The sequence below is a fragment of the Denticeps clupeoides genome, chromosome 1, assembly GCF_900700375.1.
Source record: "Denticeps clupeoides chromosome 1, fDenClu1.1, whole genome shotgun sequence".
Taxonomy (NCBI): domain Eukaryota; kingdom Metazoa; phylum Chordata; class Actinopteri; order Clupeiformes; family Denticipitidae; genus Denticeps; species Denticeps clupeoides.
Window position 1 is genome coordinate 30,859,168 of NC_041707.1, and position 25,866 is coordinate 30,885,033.

The following is a 25,866-nucleotide window of genomic DNA, read 5'->3' on the forward strand; positions in this document are numbered from 1 at the left end:
ATAATGCAATGTTCCACATAAAAGAGTTTTATTGCAAGCAGAAAAAAGCAAACATTATGACTTATTTCCTGAACACTTCTCACGCAAAACAAAGATGCTCAAAAGAACTGGACCATTATAAAACAAACAAAAAGAAATCATTTAGATAAATTTCCATTTTATTTAGATATTATTCACATCTATTTCTGTATGGTGATACTGAATATTTACATAGTTTTGGAAGGAAAATGTCCAAAAATATATAGAATAGAAGAATATTAGACATGACATGAGCATGCTCTGGCTGGAAGGGACAAAGTCTCTCATCAATCATGTTCTAAGCATGCAAAATGTGAAATGTGACCTTCTGGTGCAAACTGAACAATCCCAGTATCTTGAAATCTTGTCAATATCTCTCCAAAAACAAAACAGACAATAAATAGAAAGCACAACTTTAGCAGCAGGATGGGGGACTTGGATGAAGGCATCAACAGGCACAGAAATACAACCGCACATTGGACATAGACAGAATCATTGTGCAATTTCACTGACCCTAATAAGCAGAACATACGGCACTATGATGGTGCAATGGATGAAAGCTTTTTTTAATTCACAGGGACAGAACAGACAAAAAAACAGGAGAAGAACACTGGAACCAAAAAAGATGAATGCTGAAGGTGGAACAGTAACCCCGGCAACTTTAGTAGAACAATTAAAATTAGGCTGTTACAAGAACCCATCTTCTCACGTACACAGCACTCGTCACAGTCAAAACATACAGTACAGCACAGCGGTTTCAACGTCACCACATCAGTTTTCATACAATATACAGTGATATAGTACATATATATTTTTTTTTTCATAAAGGTAGAATGAGTAGCTGGAAATAGTGGACAGGAATGAGAAGAATGCAATGAAGGACCATGAAACAATAAAAAAAAAAAAACAGTGCTTTTCACACTGTGCCTTGTGGCTCCCCTTCTTCATGAGGGCTAAAAACGAGGAAGTATGCGCTGTACCACTTTCAGCAGACTGTGCCCAGCAGGGCTCACAGTAGATATCCATTATTGCTTTTGTGTACAAAAATTATTGCAGCATACAGTACTGTCTAACATACACCACAGATATGTTCCTGTTTTGACCTGGTTGGACGACTCGCGGCTGACATATCTCACTCAGATCTGTCACATCTACTACTGGAATGACTTTAAAGGCATTTTTGCACAGTAACCCCAACCCGCAGCCTCTACAGCATTGTTGCTCTTGGTAAATACCAGAATATGAAAACATGAAAAGTGCATTTGCCACTTCAGATTAACGCCACTAACAGTGAACTACAGTACACTGTCCTGAATACATTCATTTCTTCTGTTTAAGAGCTATTTTGCATTACAGTAGCATTAATCTTTCGTTTCTGTGCATTGATCCTCAACAGTGATGAAAAGGCAGATCACTTGGAGTAAAAGTGCAGTTCTCCTGCAGGAAGTGGGTCACTATTTAATTCAGTGAAGTTTGGTTACCATGCAGGAGATTAAGTGGTTAACAGAGTTGTAAGGTGTAAGGTTTAATTTTTATTAAATTTTTATCAGTTGATCTCCAATTGAAACTTCCAAATGAAAACCATGATTCAAAGAATTACATTTTAGAAACAATACATTTTTGTTCACGTGCCCTCAAGAAATCCCATTGGAGGACTATCCAGTCTGGAAACCAAAATCTCCAGGGTACCAAACATGCAAGTTCACAACTGCACCGAAGGGCCTGGTTCATTAGTATGGCGGTCACAGTGCTTTACCCAACCACTGCAACAGCACTCTGCCACACCTCCTCCTGGAAATCTCACTCCCACTACCAACCCCATAACAATAGGGTAATTAATAAATATCCTAATTTTTATTTAAGAAAATAACATCAAATTAATCAAGAATTGTGACCAGATATTGTTAATGTTGCAAATAACTATGGTAGCTGGAAGAAGCTGTTCATGAATGGAGTATCAGCAATAATAAGTGTTTGAGTTCCAATGAAGTGGAGCATGTCACTTTACTGACTTTCACTGATTGTTAGAAAAAACACATAAAAATTTAAATAAACAATTACTATTTCTCATTCATTTCATAATATTTTCTATTCAGACTTATTTCATGGAGCAAGAACTTTTCTGAATGGCCTTAAACTTTTGATCATCAACTAAATGTTCTTAGTCAGCTATATTGCCAAGAGTACATAAATAATCAAAATCAAGAGTCATTTGGAAATCAGTCTCAGCACACTGATTCACATCAAGCTATGGACATTCTTTGTTTTTGGTCCTTCTGTTAATTTGGTCACCCCTTGATGTTTCTGCACCAGTGTGTCTCATTGTCATGCCACTCCTGTTGTCAACATTTCTGTGCTCGCTTAAGGCTGGAATGACAACAGAAGATCTACAACTCTGCATACACTTAAATCCAAGTGAACTTTGTACTCGTTCTACAGACGCAGCCCCAAGTGACAGCCTTTTAAGCCAAGATCCATGGCTCAAGTGGAGATGCGTTGCTAGAACAATGAGCCATTCTGGCCACAGAGGTCACTTTAAATTCACTAGCTTATTTAATTTATGTTCTTTATTTATATCTACCAAAAGTTACGATGTAGCTGAATGGAGCTCACTGTTCCCACTTTACAAAAGAAAAGTGAAGTTCTTTAAACTCATGTTAATATTTTGCTTTCTTCTTGTTATCCGTTATCATTTATTTTTGTCATAAACTATAAACTAATATTTCATTGTGTTGCATTTCTTCCCTTGAAGCCGGTGAGTGATTGGAACATCAATTATGAACAGAAACCAAAATAGTCTGATCAGCATGGGGAATGACCATTTTGCCCTTCTGTCTCAACCTTCAGTAGACACAGAGGTCTGGGAACTTCATTTCATAGATGGGTATGGAGCGACTCTGGGCCTGTCCGTGTGCTGAGGAGAGGGTGCCGGAGGGGCTGGGAGGGGGTCTGTAAAACAGAGCAAATCAGGAAATGAGACTAATACAAAAAGAATAAGGGAGAGAGTGGAAAAAAATATCTTAGATTCAAAGTATCTTAGATTAAAGATGAACTCTGTGTAAATGTAAACATAGAGTCTGTGATCATGCAAATCATGCCGAATAGCACACATGGAGGCATATACATAAAAAAAATAATTGCTGTAGAAAAACATACCTGATTGTGATTTCAAATATTTGGTTGAGCTTGCTTTGTAACAGTGAAGCCTGGAATAAAGAACAAAACATTTTACAGTCTTTATCAGTAACATCAGGATGTCCATACGCCATCTGAGAAATGCTGTACTAATCTCACCCTGGCACCACAATGGGCCGCAATCTCCTCAAACGGGGCAGTCTGGAACCTCTCCACCACCAGCCTCCGACGCTCCCTCTCCTGCTCTTCCATGCTCACACTGTCTACTTAAAGAGACAAAGAATGATAGCCTCCGCCCATCTCCGTCCATATTATGACTATACCAAAGCTTCTTTTAAATATAGCAGCTTCAGTTGCATTTACTGAAGATTTGAGCAACTCGTTTATGGGTCTTCCTTTTTTTACATTATAGAACAAAAACTAAACAATAAGCAAAATTTTATGCAAGAAACAAAAAATACCAAGGCAGGAACATTTCAGGATCCAAAGAAGGGACCTTTTGTTGTTATTGCAGCATTTCACACTGGTTTCTCTCAACCACCTTAAGTTAAACAACGGGGATGTATTCTGAACAATTTCTTGTCATTCATTCATGTTAATGAGCATCTCATAAAGCAGCTTTTGACAATAGTGACAATAGTGAACAGAGCAGCCATGAAGGTAAAAAGAAGCGATTCTGAAAAGACGTATTCATCAAACATACTTCATTTTCTCTTGATACAACAAATACTAAATATGTTTCTTGCATTGTGTTCGTATAAAAAGGACTCCATCAAACCGCCTACTCGGTGTAACCACCGAGTAGAGTAGGTGTGTCCAAATGTATAAGTAATGTATAAGTAGTGTATAAGTAATACAAAGAGATCAATTATGTCACCATTTTTTGACAAGATGACAGGTTTGTAAATAGTTTGCTTTTATATTTCTGCATTAAATGTGGGGCTTGGCTTGAATGGTTTAAGATTCAAGACACTGTATACACAGTATACAGTGTCTCGAAATGCTGCTTCACACAGACCCTCCATAGTGTGATTACAAAAGATACAAAAGATTACACATATACACATTGAGATGAATAACTAATTCTGCGTGTGTGAAGGGTTTTCTTACCAATGGCTTGTTTCAGTGTTTCAAATGTGATCTGCTCTGTTGGGGTTTTCTGTTGACATTTAAAAAATGACATTATTTGTTATGCGTTAAAGTATAAAATAAATATTTTACTGTGAGATAATCTTTAACAAAATGCTTTCAAATCCAGAATAATTTCACTTTAATGGCAAGTAAAGGGATTTTCTCCCACAACTACCGGCTCTCGTTCAGGACTGTGTCTTTGGTCCATCTCCAGCTGCAGAGAGACTGTATCCCCAATGCTCTTCCTCTTAGACAGCCGGTCTTCATCTGAAGAAGAATCACAGCACAGCAATCTTCTTCATCTGCCCAAAGCTAGTTTTGAGGAAACTCTTGTGCCTGCATTTTGCTCTGTTTTGAGAACCTTCTATTCCAAGTATACAGTAAACATCAGTGATGAAAACCAGTAAACCAGTAACTAACAACAATTATGTACAACAATTATGGGATCCAAGCATACAGCTTTGCACAGACCACATTGGTCATATTTTTAATTAAGTTCTAATTAATTACGATGAATATTATACTTGTTGAGTTTACTAATGTACAGATTCATTGCCCTGTTTATACCTCATTGATTTAGTGCCCCTGACCTACACCAAATTTTACATTTTAATGCCATGCTGAAGTTACAAGGTCATTCTGAGCTTAATGGCGTACACAAAGTACCATACAACATATCGTCAAATCTATGAACAGTTGCTAGTTAATTATTGCCAACAATATTGATTAAAAACTGTTATATGTAATGGTCTGTCAAGTCTAGATAACATGTAGAAACCCTGTACCTGTTAGCTGTGGGATGTAGGGTGTGGCCAGCCTCTCTGTGTTGTAACCACTGCCACCAAGTGTCTCTGCAATTTTTGTCTGTAGGAACAACACATCCCCCTCCATCTTTTCTAGGGACTCTGGCAGCTTAGGGAAACTGTGAACATTTTAATGAAAGATGGAGGTTTCATTGGACGAAGAGAAGGGGGATATTGGTGTACCACCTTATGATTGAATGTCAACTTGGAAAAAAAATGCTACAACTATGGTTTGCATGATTTTCAGCATCAAGGGCAACAAACATCAGCAACAGAATCAGTCAAGTCCACTCCAATAAACTTCAAGTGTTCAAGAGCCTGAATACAAAACAGCAGAATGAAGGACATGAAATGTAATGATGCTTGTCCCTAAACCAACCTAGGTTTCTCAATGAAGACATCTTCTGGTAGCAGGAAGGGCACTTCTTTCTGCCTTGCCTGGATCACCTTAAAGGGAAAAGCACAAATGTTTTGCAATCAAGTTCACATACAGAGAACTGAGATCAATATGCAATATGCATAGCCAAACAAAATGTTAACATAGTATACAGGGTTCAATATAATTTCTGTTCCAAAATATGAATGATCAGAGCATCTAAGTGCATCAAAAATGTTGGAACGGATTTGTCATAATGTAGTAAATTGCACACTCTGGTAGTGCTTGCACACCAGGTGGCGCCATAACCTTGTTTGTCATTATCTTTAATGATGTGTTCCTAACTCACTAATTACATCCTGTATTTAAGATCCCATGCTTTGTCGTGCCCCTGCCATTTGTCTCTTGTGCATATATCTATGTCTATGCATTTGTACTGTTTAGTTTCAGACTCACCTAAGAGAACATTTTGTGTTGTGTTTTGTGGCCCTCATCCTTTCTTTATTCTGTTTTTTTTTTTACTTTCACTATGTCATGCATTTGTGCATTGTGTCATCAGTCTGATGTGGCATAAATTATAATCTTTACAAAATCAAGACATTGTTATACACTTAAGATATTTAGCAATTAATGAAAAAAGATGCCATGCAACTATGATATTATGCACTTTGAGCTGTTTGCTATTCCATTGTATTCTCACTTGCAGTTCACATTATTAATGCTTTAATTCATTTGTTGCACCTTACATAGTTTTGTATCCCTGCATATTTGACAAGACAATATTCCAGATTAGAATTTTAATGTAACATTTCTGTTAAATGCATTTTAATTTAATGCCTTGCAATATAACTGGAACAGATTAGTATTTTGCAAACCTCATGAACATGCTGACAGAATGTGGGCACCGTGGTCAGCTGGCAAATGAGATTTAGGTAGGAAGCAGACAGGGCGTGGATGGCACAGCGATTGAACAAAGGAAGTGCTTCATCATTGGCTAGGTCCTAGGGTGGTAGAGCAGAGAAAAAAAGTGAAGAGAGACCACAAAGACTTGAATATGTATAAATGCAATGTATTTTGTGTGTGTTGAAATGTGAAGCCAAAGTCTTGCTCTAGTCTTCCTTTTCACAACATTTACACATTTATACCTGTGGTTCTCAATCCTGAGAGTTATTGATAAATCTCAGAATGGTTACAACCTGCCACCTACATTACTAACCATTACGCTGGATTGAAAATTTTCTGCCAAAGTGTACTCCAGACACAGAACATTTCCTTTGAACAGATCATGTACAGTCTAGTAAGAAACTGTGCACCTGCAGAGCCAGAGCCAGACGAATCAGGTCCACCACCACCTCCTCATTAGCCAGCTCCATGGAGATGAGTGCCAGGAGGGTGAAGAGAGACTCGAAGTGGCGCTGACTGCTGTTCTCCTCTTTACAGACTAGGAAGATGTGACGGCACAATCTCTGGGAGTTCTGTTTGGTCAGACGTTACACAACAATATATAATGAAACCACTGTGGCCTTCATGGCTATGGGTGTAGTTACGGGTTGTGTACAGTGGAGAACATATTGCACAAAACATTAAAATACATTGAACAGACTACCATTGTAATATATGTGGTTATTCAAGTATATATGGCTGTTTTATTGAAAAAAGGTCACTTTGGATAACAGCAAAAGGTAATATAATATGTTCTGCTAATTGTTTATGGTGTTGATATTTCTTTGCACACAAATGGCACAGAAACAGAGCCGGACTTCCTGTGTTGACTGTTTTGTTGCCATTATTTAACTTCTCCTAATGAAGATATGGTTGCCTAGCAACAAAATTGCATGTGTTGGATTTAATTACTACAGAGAGTAGGTGGAGGATTTTTACAAGAATACAATTCTGTATTCTATTTTCACAACTGGTGTCATATTCAAAGCTCATATTTACAGTAATATGTATTGTGTAATCTGCTGTGAACATTATATTGTACATATGTTACTTGTTATGCAGATATATGACAAGTGATATTAAGCATTTCATTCAGATTTTTTTGTAAGGAATCAGGGTGTATGACAGAGACACCTTCTTCATGAAGAGGTTATCTTGCCGCGAGCACTTGTCCACCTTGAGCTTCAGCACTGAGATATCTGAGATGATGCTGTAGAAATTAAAGATGTTCATGTTAGACACTCTATGTCAGAGTCTCATTCATGGATTATTGAAGTTTAATAAAGTTCCCCTTTAGTCTAGGATTCTAAGGAAGCAGCCACGTAATCAGAACGTTGAGGGTTTGAATTTCGATCCGCCTAGGTGCCACTGAGCAAAGCACCGTCCCCACACAGTGCTCTCCTGGAGCCTGTCATGGCTGCCCACTGCTCACTAAGGGTGATTGTTAAAAGTAGAGGACACATTTCCTTGTGTGCAGTGTATCACAATGACAATCACTTCACTTTCACTTCACTTAATTAATAAGCGGTCTTAAATGTATTTAACCATATGAATAAGAAATCTGGTCTTATAACTCAAGATCCCTGAATCTGGGATTCAAAGCCTTTTTGGCTCAAAATCCTGATGGCAAGAACTGGAATGTTCATCAATCTAATTGGCCAGCTCTATTTGCAAGACCAAAACTGCTTCAACACCCTGTTGTGTTGTGGGAACCATTTCATGCTTTTTAAAATTTTTTAAGAAAAAGAAAATCTAACCTAATGGAAGAGAACTTGAGTCGATTCTCATGGCGATCAATGAGGCTGATGAGGATCTCCAGCACCAGAAGACGAACCTCGGCGTCCTCCATCAGGGTGAAGGACAGTAAAGGGTCCAGGAAAGATGTGGGCAGAGCTGTTAACATGTTTGTGCTCTGGAAACCCACTGTCACCTGGAGACAGTCGGTGCATGGGAAAAAAAGAAAGAATGACATAGTGTAACGTTTATTACTATCCCTTACACCAACTTATCATCAGTACAGCACTTTACCTGAAACAGTGATTTCAATAGCATGACCTGAATCATCCTGCTGCCCTCGTACCTGTAAAAAATTTAAAAAGCATTACAACACTGAATGTTTTTGGAAGTTTTTAGTTTGTTTTTATTTTTAGCTATTTTAGGGGGATATCTGTGTGTGCAGGTGACTATTACTGTGCATAATTATTAGGCAACTTAACAAAAAACAAATATATACCCATTTCGATTATTTATTTTTACCAGTGAAACCAATATAACTTCTCCACATTCACAAATATACATTTCTGACATTCAAAAACAAAACAAAAACAAATCAGCGACCAATATAGCCACCTTTCTTTGCAAGGACACTCAAAAGCCTGCCATCCATGGATTCTGTCAGTGTTTTGATCTGTTCACCATCAACATTGCGTGCAGCAGCAACCACAGAGAGGTGTACTGTTTTCCCTCCTTGTAAATCTCACATTTGATGATAGACCACAGGTTCTCAATGGGGTTCAGATCAGGTGAACAAGGAGGTCATGTCATTAGTTTTTCTTCTTTTATACCCTTTCTTGCCAGCCACGCTGTGGAGTACTTGGACGCATGTGATGGAGCATTGTCCTGCATGAAAATCATGTTTTTCTTGAAGGAAGTAGGACTGGGAGTTGAGCTTGACTCCATCCACAACCCGAAAAGGCCCCACAAGTCGGACTGGAGCTCTCTGCCCTTTACAAATCCAGCCACGGGCCCATCCATCTGGCCCATCAAGACTCACTCTCATTTCATAAACCTTAGAAAAATCAGTCTTGAGATATTTCTTGGCCCAGTCTTGACGTTTCAGCTTGTGTGTCTTGTTCAGTGGTGGTCGTCTTTCAGCCTTTCTTACCTTGGCCATGTCTCTGAGTATTGCACACCTTGTGCTTTTGGGCACTCCAGTGATGTTGCAGCTCTGAAATATGGCCAAACTGGTGACAAGTGGCATCTTGGCAGCTGCACGCTTGACTTTTCTCAGTTCATGGGCAGTTATTTTGCGCCTTGGTTTTTCCACACGCTTCTTGCGACCCTGTTGACTATTTTGAATGAAACGCTTGATTGTTCGACGATTACGCTTCAGAAGCTTTGCAATTTTAAGAGTGCTGCATCCCTCTGCAAGATATCTCACTATTTTTGACTTTTCTGAGCCTGTCAAGTCCTTCTTTTGACCCATTTTGGAAAGGAAGTTGCCTAATAATTATGCACTCCTGATATAGGGTGTTGATGTCATTAGACCACACCCCTTCTCATTACAGAGATGCACATCACCTAATATGCTTAATTGGTAGTAGGCTTTCGAGCCTATACAGCTTGGAGTAGGACAACATGAATGAAGAGGATAATGTGGACAAAATACTCATTTGCCTAATAATTCTGCACTCCCTGTAGATATAGAACAATCAGGACAGAACTTTCTCAGCTCTGTATATGAAAGAGCAGACCAGACAGTTCCCCCACCCAGTGTTGGCCGAGCCCAGGGCTGGATACATCCCAGGAACAGGAATCTTCCCCATAATAAACAGCATAACCTCAGAGCGTTGGTAGGTTGGTAATGTGCTGGCAAATGACCCTGAACAGAAAGAAAGTTATTTAATGGAGTACAAACAAAGAACCCATTTTATGAAATGTTCTGCAGAAGATCAATCAATTCAACTATTCTCAATTCATTTGTTATCTCACCAATTGTCTTAATGACAGACTCCTGCAATTGTCTTTCCTCATGCTCTTTGATGACCTTGGTGCCAAGGTTGCTTAGGTCATTGTAGCCAGAAAGCTCATAGTCCACACTGAGGCGTAGTTGCTTTAGCAATGTGTTGAACACCTCAAGTACAGTGGGACCTGACATACGGGAGGCAAAAGGATTTACAGTTCTTACGTAATCAGATTTGCAGTCATTTGTGTACAATACATTTGAAACAAAAGGATGACACTCACTCAATTTTCAATTACCATTTAATCCACGCTAGACTTGTGGGTGCCGGAGCACGCTCTGGGTCACACTCCACAGAGCACAAACCCCTTCACACACACAAACACACACACACACACACACACACACACACAACTATATCTAATTTTAAGTCCTACATCCACATATTGGGCAAGTCATTGGACATTGCGAGCAAACTAGCCAACCCAAAGGTTCTCTGGACCATTCTTAGATCAATGTCTAATTACTTTGGAGGGCACTTCTTCTTTAAAATACTCCACTTTAAAAGTGGAGGAGTCCTTTGCTTTAACAGAATTGGTTTTCAACATCAGTCATTAAATATATTATAAGCATTTTCTATGCATTTTCTATGCATTTTCTTTGCTGTGATTAAAAACATTTTTGTATGAATTTTATGTGCATAAATGGCTACTCTGTGAAGTAATTTTTGTTAATGTACAGTATTAAACTGAATATACTTAAAAATAAAAACTGTTGCATCAGAAAAAAATATTTTAAACATTAAATCTAGCAGTGCCTTTTGTAAGAGGGTCACGCACCTATGGAGCCACTGGCCTCAATAACTGCAGCCTCAGACAGAACCTCCACGATCCCAGCCCGAACTCTCGCTGAATTTTTACTGTTGGCATCCAGGTGCCCCAGCAACTGCTGGATAACCAGGTGTGAATGCTGTGACTGTGTTTGCAAAAAATATAGAAAAAAATCATTGTTACATTGTTGCCTCGTGAGCCTTCTCATGCCTTTTCAAAAAGGAAAACATGCGACATGTGCTTACCTGTATGGAGTACATGATTATCTTGAAACAACGGACTGCAAATGTTTTGCTCTCCCACAATGAATGGTTATCGAGATGCCTGGATATATGAACACAAGATCAAGGTCAGTGTCCCTAATATGCCCTTATATGCTTCTAGAGCTCACACACAGATCACAAAAACTCACATCAAGCTGCTGACCGGCAAAAGATACAGGTTCAACCACTGTGCTTCTGCGCAGGGTGCTGATGTGTCTAACTGGACACTGCTCTTCATAACAGTTTGAAACGTCAAGAAATCTAACACTTGTCTACAGACATACAAGACACATAGCCTCCCAGATAAACAATGCAAAAGGCTAGGTAAAATGAAATATGCCTTCTACCTAAGATGACTTTGTAGCTGAGGTTGACTGTTTGCAGCAAGCCCCACATGGTGTGTGGATTAATAGTGAACTGATTCCACTATCGCCAGCAGTGTAGATCATCGACTGTACAAATTGAGCCCTAGTTTTAAAAAGTGCTATTATATAAAAGATGTTGCCCTTGGGGAGCATTCGCTAATATTCACAGATACTGAAAGGACTGCTCATCCAGAACCTTATAAACAAAGTTCAAAATGGATGGAGCCCATAGCAATGACTGACAGCTCTCACACACTGATACCTCCTCATTCTGGATGTGACTTTGGCCTATGAGGTGGCCCCTAGTTTCTCTCATGTGTCTTCAATTATCCTAAATACCTTTATTAATTAAGCCATTATGTTTCCATTGTTGCTCAGGAGTAGGACATTTCCCTGTGATTCTTCTGTTCTGTGTTATATAGTGTTATTCCTTAGTTGTTTTTTGGCTACTGTTCCACTGTTCCTAACAGACGCACATTTTTGGGTCTGTTTTGTTTTTTTAATAAATCACATATGATAGAGCCTTGTGCCTATACTATATATCTGTATTAAACGTGCTGTCAATGTCAAATGGGTGAAGAAGTGCAATCAACATTGCCTGATTCATAATTCTTTCAGCCCATAATCATGCAAAAATGCACCAAAATTACACAAATCTGCAAGATCTTGCCATCTACTCTTCTCTTCTGTTCCCCTTTGTTTTTGCTCATAGTAGTTCATTTCACTGTATAATAACAGCCTGCTACCAAAACAAACGTGCAGACAGATTACTTGTGCTCCCAAAGAATAATTGTGATTGCTTTAATTTGCGTCCTATTGTCTTAATATTATCTATAAAAAGTGATTCCATGTCGGCCTTTTGGGTTGGATAAGATAAGTAGCAATAGTGCAGAAAAAAAGTAATAGATAATAAATACAGGTCATTAATAATTAAAGTGACATTAATTAGATAAGTGATTTGAAAAAGTGATGGGGAAGGAGGTGCAGAAGCTTGTCATTTTCAAATGAAATAATATTTATTGAACACAAAATAAACAAAGGCTCGGTGGGCAAAGGCTCCTCTGAAGCATGTGTGCATTGTCTGTTTAACTCACATGAGAACAGGCTTCACTGCGTTCTTTATGTTGCCATAGACAGCGCGGCCAAGTAGTTCTCTGAAGCAGCGCTCGGTCAGCTCTATTGGACTTTCCTTCTCTTTCTCCACACCGGGAGATGGGGACTGGCTGTAAACACATTTAAACACAATTTTATTTAAACAATAATCTTATGATGCCATAAATCCCATTATTTCATAACAGTTCCACATTTTGTATGCTTGTCTTCCAAATACCGCTGAGCTACAGCGGTAAAGTTCAAAGTTCAAAGTTCACACACTTTGTTCTCACATCTTTGTGATGACCAAACACATTCATTATAAATCCATTTCTATACATTAATCTAAGACCTAATCAACTCAAACTGTAGGTTTTTATCAATGTATTATGGGACCAGGCAGGCCTGCATTCCATGAGTCTTGCCACTTCACATATTGCCATTCCTTAAACCACTTTTGGGAGGTACTATCCAAAAACACCCTACAAGACCATAGGAGATGCTCTGACCCAGTTTGTATACATAAGAGCATGCATGTGGCTGAGTCAGTGCAGCCTCTGGTTCACAATGCAGTTGATTAGATACAGAGTCACTGTTGCAGGATCTTTGGGCTGTCAATGCACTGTTCATCTAAAGACCATCACTGTTCTGAGTATATTCCGAAGAACATTTTGAAGACATTGTCATACATGTTCTCTTGTTCCTTTTGCCTGCTCGTGTTGTCTGCACTGTGGCATCACCACAGTGGAACAACTGGTCTGGTTGTTTACATAATTGATTTGGTAAAAGTTTAACACTGGATGCCCTTCCTGACGCAACCCTCCTCATTTCCCGGGCTTGGGACCGTCAACAAGAAATGCACAGTCACATGCATCCCCAGCAGCTGGGTTCTCAAAGAGCAGATACATTTATTATAAATAGATATAAACTCTGTATAAAATATATGCAAAATTACATAATATTTAATACAATTAGTCATTAATGTTCTAATTAAATAGCAATAACCATAACCCATTATATATATCACTTTTTTTTTGTGTGTTATACTACTATTACCATAATATAATAATACAATAATATATTGTAAAGGCATATTTCAAGAACTATCACAGACCTGTTTCCTTTTACCCACCTCTCTGCTGCTTCGTCCTGCTGAAGGTTAAAGAGCAGTGATGGGACAATTTTGTCCATGTGCTGTGGGTCCCAAATATTAGCCTGCAGCTCATCGTTAACTGTCTTCCTCACAACCCCCTGCAAACCCCTGATTCCTGCCATGCGGATCCTATCAGAAAAAACACTTTTCTTTACACAAAATTCCAGTTGGTTATCTAATAAATATATAATGGCAAGAGTGAATCCACTGCCTCCTTACTTGGTCCGGATGTCGGGGTCTTCAAAGCTGGAGTGGCACATTTCACTAAAGCGTGATACAAAAAAGTCATAGCTGCGATGATAGGATGGTGTGTCTTCTTCAATGTTGGCAAACTTCACAAACTGAGAGGAAAAAATGGAAGAGCATGTATAACTGCACATAAAAAGTAATTAAGTAATCATATAACTAAAAAATACAGTCTGTAAAAATCTGTGACTTAAGGTTCACAGAGGGTGACATTTTTTAATAGAATAACATATGTTTAATATAAAGCACACAAACTGATCTAGGAAAGATTTGTGCATTCGGTTTGCAAATCACTGTCAAATTTGTTGTAGCTGCAATGTTAATCTCTATGGTGTGTGTCCTACATCTGCTAAAGTAATCTCTCGTTAATCGTTAAGCCTTCATATTTCCCTCACTGGGGAATGACTGCCCAGTGGGACAGATGTGATGGCTTGGCACAAAATCTCGAATTTGCTCTGATACACAGAGTCCTCCGCTTACAGTATGTTCTGTGAAGTAGTTTGCGATGCTGGTCATCAGGGAAGAATTTCATCTGAATGAAACACTATAGCCCCAGCACTATAACCCAACTTATAGCATCTGACAGGACTTAATGCAATCTAAACAGTTTCCAACACCCACCTCTCTCACTTTCTGTCTCATACAGTGTGCTGTCAGCCATTCTGTTAATCATTGTGAGCAGGAACTTCCTCTCTGTTTGATGAAGCCTAGCCCTGAGGAAGCATTTGCCCATAATAAGCTTTTACTGTCCAGTTGCCACAGGGACAAAACTGATCGTATGAGGAAAACAGACATTATATTGTCTACTGATTCAAGTTGTGTTGACAGCGCTGAGATTATAGCTGCTGGCATAGCCTGAGAGACAGATCTCTATTTGAATATTAAGAAAAAAAATCTCTGAGGCAGAGTGAGCGGGGGTTAACTCAACATGTTAAAATTCTCACTATTCCAGGCCTGCTACTAGAAATGGGTCAGATGCAAGGTAGTGCCTCAATAAGTACTCAGAACAGCATGAATCAATGTGACATTGCCACATCCAGATGGCAAAAGTGTTGAGGGGTTATCACACTTGCAAAGGTGCACAGATTAAAAATGGACATGCCCCTAAAGAGAGCCCAAGATGCTGCCATCCCCCTGTGGAGTGTCGACAGGCATAGCAAGCACCAGCCTGTTTTATTGAAGATAATGTCTAGAAGCATGTGTGACAGTATTTAGACTAAATGGATTAGCAAAAAAAAAATTATTGCTACACCTCATACACGTACATCTCGTACACACCAAGAACAAACATAGTACCAAATAACTCAGGAACAAATGCTGGATTAGGTTGTTCAATCATTTTAGTGTCACCCAATGCATGAATGCAGAATGCATTGCTAAATGGAGTAGCTTACCCTTTAAAAGAGTATTATTACATAAAATTAATCTTGTATGATTCTTGGTTCAGTGCAATGTATAGAGCTAATGGATTATGGATAGTGGATTAATATAAACTAGTGGAACATTTGTGGCATTTATCAGAGTAGTTACAGGGAGGTTACCAACCTGCCATAAAATCACAGCACCACCATGCCTCAACTCCTTCCAGTTTCAAATGACACTCTCACACAAAGCCTTCTGAGCATTTCATGGGCCAAGTATACAGAAAACCAAGATCCATGTCTGTTACATACTCTAATTGTAGATTTGGTGATTTGGTGATTATTGTTTCCGGGCACAACAGTGCAGCCTAGGAGAGCACTCTGTGATTCACATAGTTGTAGTGTTGACCATCCAAATAGTATATGATGACACTCAAGATGTGGGCAAAGCTTGAGTGCCATGACAAAGCTAAAGCTTATTGTTCTCAATTCTCAATGCTGCACAGACTTAAAATGAGTCCTTGGCATCCCCAGTGATTCTTGGGCAGAGGATATTGAATGTGTGAAATAAGGGGCATTAATGTGGTCCTGGACTGGCACTCTAGAAGGGTCCCTGAGCATAGAGATGGGACACTTCTCACAGGGATAGATTCTATGTGCCTATAAATCTGATACCAGACTGCTTACTTCTTCCTTTAACCCTTCGAGACAGCTAGTGCTAGCACCTTTGAATTGCTGTCTAGGTGCTTGACTTCCTATTCACAGGAATTGGTTGCGAAGATGGATGATGGTTATCTTCATTTATCTTAGTATCAACTGATCCTGTCTGGGAATAAATGACATAAAGCATCCATAAAATATCTACTAGAATGACAGGTTAGTCAAAGTTGGTCCATGACAGGTTGTGCATAGTAGACTTGTTTAGCCACACCCAATTTTCTGCCCATCAAGTGAACAGAGAAGAACAACTCATTGGAGAATTAAAACATCATTACAGGATTTGACAACTGTAATGCTAATATCTGTCGCATTTTAGCACTAAAAACTTTCATTTGTAATGAAAATTTTTTCAGAAAATGTGAAAATGATTAATTGTCACATATGACACACCACAGTACAGCACCCAAAGCACAAACGTGTCCTCTGTTTTTAACCCATCCCCTGAGCAAGCATTGGGCAGCCAGGAAAGGCGCCCATGGAGCAGTGTGTGGGGATGGTACCTTGCTCAAGTACCTTGCTTACCTGGTAGGCCACCACTGCCCCAATAGCGTGCAAAAAAAAACAATCAAGTTTTATTTGTGCATACAAACTGGTGTATGCAGTGTATAGGTGTATAGAGCATGTTCAGATGGATAGCCAGGAAAGTCTGTCTTTGCCATGCCATCTTAGAAGGAGGAGGAGTGGCTCCTTGCAGAAATTATATGAAGGCAAGTTTGAACTGGGCATCAGCAAATGACTTTGGAATGGGTTTTTAATATCGAGATGTCCAGCAAATCAGCAAGTATCCAGTGGTCGCTTAGCAGCTAAGGAAGTGGATATGTAATCGAAAGGTCGCCAAGGAGCCACTGAACACTGCTCCCTGGATGGCTTTTAGGGCTACCCACTTCTCTCCTCATGGGATGGGTTAAAAAGAGGCCACAATTCACTCGACCGGTTTTATTAATTCCGCACATATTTTTCATTCTTTGCTTGAGTCACATTTAAGTGGGGTGAACTCACTGAGTTGGTGCCAAGGATCTGCAGGTTGGGCTTGTCGGCCTCCAGCAGTTTGCGAACCATGGTGAGGAAACTCTCCACAAACAGGTTGATGCTCTGACAGTGGCAAGCCATGAGCAACTGGTCAAGAGCTTCCATTGCAATACACACATACCTGAAGCACAAAGATGCCCACACAAACACACACACACACAAGTGAGGATGATCCGCTGAATTCAATAATCCCCAGATCTGCAATGATGCCAGTCAATCACACAATATTAAGTATTGTGGAGTGATGAAAAATGACAATAGGAAAAGCTACAAGTAAAAAAAAAAAAAAGATGAGAACACCACTCTGACCCATATCTGTGTCGAGCTACATCCCTGGAGAGCCTCTCAGAAAGGTATGCGCCTATCCGGTCCAGCTTTTCTGGGGCAGAGAGGGCATAAAACGTCAGCTTCTCCATGTTTGCTTTCACCAAGCCATCCTGTTCAAAACCACATGGGTAATGAGAAGAAGTTCATACATTAAAAAAAATCTAAATCAAAATCTCTCATACTTATCTTATCACCCATTCTTTAAAAAAAAACTTCTAATCATGTTTCTGTTGCTTTCCAGGAAGCAGACAGATGGCGAAATAAAAATCTATACTCCACTAAAATACTTTATTCCATTACATAATCCCAGGGCTACTATAAATAGCTCGAATCAATGCAGCTGCCGGAAAGTATAGGCATTAATGAAGCACTCTGGGTAAAAGGAGTGTCAAGAAGTGCAATGGGATCTATAAAAGCAGATTACAATTTAAATTAAGGTAAAAAAAGGGAAGTGGGACCTTAACAACAAATGATTTCCAGCAAGAACGTAATGATGAGTATAAATAAACATTAAATATTGGGTTAATTAATTGCACAACACTACTATATTACATTATGGGCACTATTAACGGATGTCTCGTTAGCATTATCCTAGTATTTGTGAGTCTGTGTCGCATAAAAACCAGACTCACCTCTGGGTCTTCTGGGAAAATGTTGTCCACCAGCCTTTTGTACCGGGGTCTCAAAGCCCCACAGCAGCCACACACTCCTGCAAGAGGTGAGAGGAAACCACTGAGAAGGGAACACAGACCCCTAGTCATGTTTTCTGACACACACATATAGCTTAGGAAACAATAAGGTTCTCTAAAGACTTATACTGTCATACTGTCCAGCTCATTTGCTGTGGCCCTTGACTGATTAAATGAAGCCGTAAGCAATTTGTTGACTGAATTGATTAGCTACCCACATTAAATAAATGTCTCAAAGTACAGAGAACGCCTCCATCGAAAGTGATTAGATTGGCAATGGGAACATGCTTTCTCTCTAGACGTCTAGCCTTGTTTTCAACAAAGCAAAACAGTAAAAAGAGTTAGGATGCCATTCCCTCAGCCCCCTGCACACCACGTACCACAAAACCATCTAGACTCAGCAAAGTTACATAATTAATATGTTCAAAAGCCATGTATGTGCAGAATTTTAGATAAATCTGACAGATGGACCTTCTCATTCCCTGCACAAGCCTGCAAAAGACGATCACATTTTCGAAGGTGAATTCTCACTAAAACCTTCTGCTCTAAATGAACAGAAGCAGTGTGCGCACTTCTACCCACTCTAGTGACTCACAGAAAATGGCCTGCAGGAAATAATTTGTGGATTTTCTTTAGACAGCAACTTGGATCCAACAGCAGCTGGAGAGAATTCTTATGCAAGCTGCTCAAGCAGCCATGCCACAGGCCAATAAATATTAGCTTAAGTAGAAACTGAAAATTGTCAAAAGATGGCATTCGGTCAAAATTTTTGTTAGAAACTGGTACTGACTGGTGCAGCCAACACAAAAGCTGATCAAATTCAGAGTTTCACTTGATGAACACAACATTTCTTTTTAAAAGGTAGTCTAAGAGCAGCACCACTAGTTGGTAAAGGTGTCCGCAAGATCTCCATAAATAAATAGATAAAACAAGAAAACATTATCTTTAACAATGTTTGCACATGGCCATGGTTTTAAATCATACAGGAATCTGAGAATATTGTAATCCTACTGTTCATTAAGCTCTAGAAAGAATAAAAGAGAAGTGTGATCCTCTGCAATCTTCTGCTGGAAAATCTCATGTCTTGGCACTCACCTGACTTTAAACAAGGTTTCTCTTTGCTGGCACCATTTTTATGTGCAGAATTAACACCATTAAGTAATGAGGTACTAATTCCCAAAAAGCATTAACCATCCCTCTTTATTTAACCATACAATGTATTGAAATATTCTAATAAAGGCAATAAGAGTATTAAACATCACATCTATTCACTGGCATATGACCGGTATTTGACCAACAAGAGTGTTGACGCACACTACTAAATTATAAAAATTGGTGAAAATGGTTTTCAATAGGCCAGATAATGCCTACAGCACAATGGGCATTAAAGTAGGCACCTGTCACACACTGCTGGCAGCACAGCACAAACATTTGAGGATTGTGTCTGATGAGGCACACAGCGTCTGAAGAAGCATGAGACGTGGGTGGGGAGGCTCTGAGTCACGGATAGACGTGACTGAATTTGTGCACGTTAGCTCTTGCCCAACGTGCCAGATCCTCATAGCCCCCAAAAAACATGCAGACAGCTGAGCCAGATTTTGACAGCCCATACAGAGACTTCCACCAATGCCAACAACCCAGACCCCATCTGGTCAGATGCAAAAACCAGAATATTATCTGTAAGCCTCAGACCTTTTCCTTTGAAAAAGAAAAGAAGTCCCTTTTTTAATTTAATTTACCAGATGCCAATCAGTTGGCAGGGCCATGTGCTGACAGCGGCATAAATACTGCACAAGGACTGTTTCGTTTATGTCTGCCATAATTCTTCCTACACAGTGTACTCATTGACATCATCTTGCCAATATATTCAGTCTTCCAAAGAAAATGTGGTGCAGAGGTGGCAGAGTCAGTATCCATGATAAACTGGTCAGCTTGGTGGGCGGACATTTTTACCACAGTGTGTTTGCAGTCAATCACTCTTGTCACCTGTCAGCCCAAGCAGCCCCTGGCTGCCCCATAGGGACCACAACATTTCACCTTGCCACTTTTGGTTTTCCTTTATTTTCATGTCTAGATTAAATTTTATTTTTATCTTCTCCATGCTCCGGGTTGTCAATGGCCTTGGTTCAGTCTGTCCTTGTTAATACATACACATACACTATACAGTTGTTTTCTTTCACCTTGGGCATCTTTCCCACTACAGCCTGTCAGTTTGCAGACAGGACTGAGACAGAATGGAGTGATAAGCAAGATAAACGTCCAGTGAAGTTCCCAGGTCAAAATAACTGTTACCCAACCAGAAAACCTTTTTCTGGACAATATCAATATAGGTGAGGTCCAAACTCAGTTCTACAGTTCTACATGGCACAGTTCTGGCAAGTAAATGGAATTATGGATGAGGATTATAAAGCACCTGTGAGCCTCACGAAAGCCATTTATGCCATTTAGCACGTATGTCATTTACCATACACCCTTATCCAGAGTGACGTACAATCAGTAGTTACAGGGACAGTCGACTGTGTTAACCACTAAGCTACTACCACCCTAATCATTTTTTATACTACTTATAGGCAGGTTTATACTTAGTTTTCCTAGCTGGTCTTGAACTCAGGACTCCCAACCTCTTGCCTGGACACATAGACCACTACCCCATTGGTTAAGAATAGATGAAAACCCTACCACAGAGTCAGTGCCTCTCTTTCAGTGCTGACCTCTATGGTTCACACTAGCCCAGTTTCCCAAAATCTAATCTGTACTTGCTTTCAGTTCAAGAGGACACTGATGCAGGTTAGTCCCTCCTTTCTAGGCTCCCCCAGGGGGGTGGGAAGATCTAAGGAGTGATGTAGGGTCTGAGGGGACACACTGTATTTACCAGAATGTCTGATGATGTGGTCTTGTCTTATATTCTACATGTAGAGATTTTGCATGAAAGTTTACCTTGGTTCAGTCTTTAGTCTTTTTCTAAAATCATCTCTGGTGCTTTTTTCAAACAGGCACTAAGTGCAGTGCTTTGCATGCTAAGTGCAGGCCTGAGGATGCCTTTGACCTTACACTCACTCCACGCTTAGCAAAAATAGTGCCCCTCATATCTATTATGACTTTAGCACATCAACCATCTCGTACGTTCTTATTTGTTCCCTAAGTCAGTCAATTTATGCTTGTGCCTTCACATCCTTATGATTGTGATTGTGTTATGAATTATGCATGCTACAAACAAACCTCTGTTTGCTACATCAGTAGAGGCGGAAGATTACATTTCTAGTAAGTAAAGAAGACAAATGGAAAAACTGGACATATTCCTGCTGATTAAGGCTTCCTTCTACTACTTTGATTACATAATACAATGTTTATTTAATCCAGTCCATTAGAGCTGGTATGGACAGATCTTTCAGTGCAGTGAGCTTTTCAATGACCAGTCAAATTTATTCAGGAAATACTTTTAGCCACCCGAATCATTACCAAACTTTGTATCGCGGGATAAGGCACAAGACATATTGTCTCCAGCAAGTCATGTCATAGAGCAGCAGATCTGCATATTACAGGTCCTTTCATTTTTCTCAAAACCCTTTTCTAGAACAATATCTGTTCCAGCTAAACCACAAGATACAGAAATGTATTTTTTTATGAAAATATGACTTTGTAGCTTCTGTCATGCTATCAGAGGAGAAGAAAAGCACAAATGACCTTTGTCCTTATCAGTTACCAGTCACACAATGAAAACAAAAGAAAAAAGTTTTGCAGCATTTCAAAGACCATAGTCTTTAAAACTAAAGCAAAATGCAAATTGGGAAAGGGGCATATGAATGTACTTTTGCTTCAGTGGTTTAAGCCAACATTGGTGAAGATTTATGAAGATTCAGTGTATGTTTTAATTACAGCTTGAATCTGGGTTCCACACCAGTAATCTGTTTGATATGAAACCCTATTCACTTGGGATCGACCGGAAATAAGTTGTCTGTCTCCAAAGTATTTAAGCATTCAGACATCATAGCTGGGAAGAAACCGGCCACCTGGTAAAGAGAGCACCGTGGCCCAAATCGTGGCCCAAAAATGCTCTTGTTGTTATGAGCTCCTGAGCAAAATGCAGTAATTTAAATGGTCAGCATGCTCACTGCCCACTGCCTAGTAATCATGACAATTATATGAAAATGAATCTCTTTTGAGCATAACCTCATAAACATCATCTGAATCAGCTTGGGTGCATGAATTCCCACAACACAGCACAATGATATCGAGAGGGGAAAAAATCAGGGACAACAAAGACTGAGTGTGACTCACACTCACACATACACACACACGGAATGTGCACATATAATAGCACATGTACCCTGATGAGCACTGGCCTTACCGTACATCGATGGAAACAAGGCTGAAATCCCACCCTCCTGTTCCTCGCCTGGAGCCTCTCTGTGTCACAGGCAGCCTGAGCAACGCTCACACACAGACACGCACACACATACACACTCGCTCTCAATCACAGCACATGTGACCAAGCTCCAATGACCTTGGATTTTCTCAATAATGCTACACGCAGCTCGCTCTCCCAGAAACAATGCTGGTTGCGAACACAGGTGCATCCACACACGCGCGCACTCTGCCTCTCACACACACATTCTGCTTATGCACACGCCCCCTACCCTGTCATGCGTAACAAAGACAGGGAGGGGAGGGGTAGGCAGGGAGTAAGAGCGAGGGAGGGAGCAAGAGAGTGAAGACTAGGAGAGCAAAAGAGGAAGAGCGAGCATCAGTGTCTGTGTGCGTGTGTCAGCCTTTGACTGACATTTCTGTGAAAGTGAGGACTTCCTCACTGGATATCCAGACCATAAATAAATACATACACACAAACGCACAACATGTGCATGGTTGCAAAGATTACTGATGTAGTGAACCATGTACAACTACACAGAGAGACTACATTGAAAAGCTTTGGGCATTCACAGTGTACAAAAAATGTGATGCAAATGGAGAATAAAAAAAGGAAAAAAAAAAAAAAAACACAACAAAGAACAATGTGCAATGACCCATAATACATGAATGTGTGTGTGTATAAAAGAGAAAAAGAGAGGGAGAGGGAGAGAGGGAGAGAGAGAGAGAGAGAGAGAGAGAGACTACCTTTATTACAACAGTCATGTTACAAAAAACAAAAGCCAAATAAAATCAAACAAAAAAAGCAAAGAACACCATACAAAGTAAAAGCAGGAAAGACAACCATTGATCAAACTCACAATTCAGGAAAGCAGTCAGTTCCAAAAGCTCAAACAGAGCTCATCATTATCGTCAAGTGTGCCCCCAAATGTCCATAAACACAGTTTCCCCAACAATTTGTAGACGCAGACATGTTGCCACTAACCCCTTAAACACAGCACAGTGTTTTCCAAATTGACAACTTTGCCACACCAGACAGAAAGTTGAGTAACACAATCCTTTCCCTTGACTTCACAGAGTATTTTGGCCCAGAAAAAGAACAGTACAAAAGAAAAACTCTTATCCAGTGCCCCACTGGGACAACAATGAGAAAAGCTCCCACAGCCTAGGACATGAAACTTTTCTCTTTTCTTTCCGCCATCAAACCCAGCAAAACTAAACCCCTATTCATCCGTGCTAATTCCTCCCCACAACAGGACCTTAAACAGGATCATCTCTCCTTCAACCACTGCTAGCAAACATGGACAATTCCCTCTCATACTCTTCTCCAATGTCCCTATTTCGTGTCAATTCCTTCTCTATAACGATAGGAGGATTCATCCATTTCTATCAACTCAGGCTACTCAGAGACTTGTCCAGTCTCTGGTCATCTCCAAACTGGAATACTGTATCTCACTCCCGGCTGGTCTTCCTCTTAGCGCTACGCGACATCTCAAGCTGATCCAGAATGCTGCAGCATGACTTGTTTTCAACCTTTCCAAATTCTCTCACACCACTCCGCTGCTGTGTTCCTGTAGTGGCCCACATCAGATCCAAAATACTGATGTTTGCCTACAAAGCCAAGGAAAGCACAGCACCCTCCTACCTCAAATCTCATTACATTTACAGAATTTATCAGACACCCTTATCCAGAGCGACTTGCAATCAGTAGTTACAGGGACAGTCCTCCTGGAGACTCTCAGAGTTAAGACACAATGGTAGTAAGTGGGATTTGAACCTGGGACTTTGTGGTCTTCTACTACCACCCCTCTGATCTCTCATCACTCCTCACTCTGCACATCAAGCTCTTCCAGTACTGCTTGACTGGTACCACAATCTCTCAAAGTACAAGGAAAGCATTCATCTAGACTCTTCTCTGTCTTGTCTTCTAGGTGGTAAAAAAATTAGCTTCCAATAGATGTACGAACAGCTGGGCCATTAAAGATCTTCAAACACAAACTGAAAACCTTCCTGTTTAGAAAATATTTGGACTAAAATTGCTCTTACAGACACATTCAAAATACAATTTTTATTAAAAAAATTATTGGGTACTGAGTTGTTATGCGAACAATACAGATGGGGCCCCAGTGTACCAAACAAGGGTTTTCAATGATGTATATTTAAAAGCAGTCATGTAAGTCATTGTGGATAAGTGTGTCTGCAAAATGCTGTAAATATAACCTTTTTTAAAAAGATCAACTGAAGAAAAGCATACATTTCTGAAATACTCCAGATATTGTTTGAAAATATATACAGATATTTTGCCATAAAAAAAAATGTGATAAGCCAAATTGCACAACAGAAATTTAATAAGAATTGCTTTTAAAAAAAGAACTATTTTATTTTTGATAAACAATGAATGACAGTTGACAGAGGCTTCAATCTGCATAACAGATTCCTATCTAAAGAATACTTATTGCAACAACAAAAAATTAAAAAAAATAGAGTGCACAAGTTGGTATTTTGAATAACACTCTGCTCAACTGCTGCACGATGAAACAAAAAATAAAAGAATTTTTTCAAAGCCAATTCAGGTCATTTTCAAAGAAAATATTTTTAGGTCTACGCACCTGTGGCAGGCATTGGTCTTGAGCGAAACCATCCTCCAATAACCCATAAAATTATTACATAACAATGAAATAATGTCACTTTTAACAAGTAAATCATTTTGAGAACCATAAAATCTTTTTTTTTTTTCAGCATGGTAATAATGGAGAGTGGAACAATGGAATGAGGGCTGATCCTAAGCATGTGAGTCGTCTCAGGGGTAATCTGGTTACCAAACTAAACCATAAGCCACAACACTGAAGATCAAACTTTCACTGCCCTGTTCTCTAAAATTATTTCTCAGAAATGTATTCAGGGTCAAAAAATAATTTTCAAAGTGCCTGCAAAAGTTGTAGGGTTTAAAACATTTGTGTAATTTAATATACTATTTTTTTAAGATATATCTGCTTACCCCCAAACTGATGATCCAGCATGACACTGCAGTCCAGCAACATCCTTCGGGGGGCTTCTAAACGTGGCAGGGATGGCAGTGGCATCTTCACAGGTTGCTGTGAATGTGGTTTTTTGGTCAGAAATAATAGGTGATGCAAACTAGGTGGTTTGGTGAAGCTGTTCTGCACAACCTTACATGCTGATGCTGGGAGAGTTTTAGTTAATCTCTCTCACTCACGCACTCTCCATCCGCCCCTCCCTCCCTCCGCCTAAACTCTTTATTCATGCATGTCATTCATCTTCATTTTATGTGTTTTTGTGTGACGTTTAGCCTTTGCAGCTTCTGGTGAGCACGTTTTT

At 39.7% G+C, this 25,866-nt stretch overlaps 1 protein-coding gene across 4 annotated transcripts; it reads right to left on the minus strand.

The window, feature by feature from the left end:
• Positions 1 to 137: 137 nt before the first annotated feature.
• efr3ba (EFR3 homolog Ba (S. cerevisiae)) lies at positions 138 to 25,702 on the minus strand. 4 transcript variants are annotated; one of them, XM_028974211.1, is made up of 23 exons: positions 25,526 to 25,702; positions 18,106 to 18,182; positions 17,456 to 17,583; positions 17,117 to 17,267; positions 14,010 to 14,131; positions 13,770 to 13,919; positions 12,640 to 12,768; positions 11,163 to 11,241; positions 10,927 to 11,062; positions 10,117 to 10,275; positions 9,895 to 10,006; positions 8,434 to 8,485; positions 8,163 to 8,335; positions 7,540 to 7,615; positions 6,777 to 6,938; positions 6,339 to 6,464; positions 5,467 to 5,534; positions 5,070 to 5,206; positions 4,460 to 4,551; positions 4,264 to 4,312; positions 3,313 to 3,416; positions 3,175 to 3,224; positions 138 to 2,967 (listed from the first exon to the last, which is right to left on the minus strand). In XM_028974211.1, exons 1-23 carry the CDS (start codon positions 25,608 to 25,610, stop codon positions 2,862 to 2,864), a joined length of 2,523 nt encoding a protein of 840 aa, XP_028830044.1. In that variant the 5' UTR covers positions 25,611 to 25,702; the 3' UTR covers positions 138 to 2,861. The 4 variants fall into 4 exon arrangements, with proteins under 4 accessions (XP_028830044.1, XP_028830033.1, XP_028830062.1 ...); XM_028974200.1 differs by having other exon boundaries at positions 3,313 to 3,419; XM_028974229.1 differs by lacking the exon at positions 25,526 to 25,702 and adding an exon at positions 22,511 to 22,765 and having other exon boundaries at positions 3,313 to 3,419; positions 17,456 to 17,525.
• Between the last annotated feature and the right edge of the window lie 164 nt (positions 25,703 to 25,866).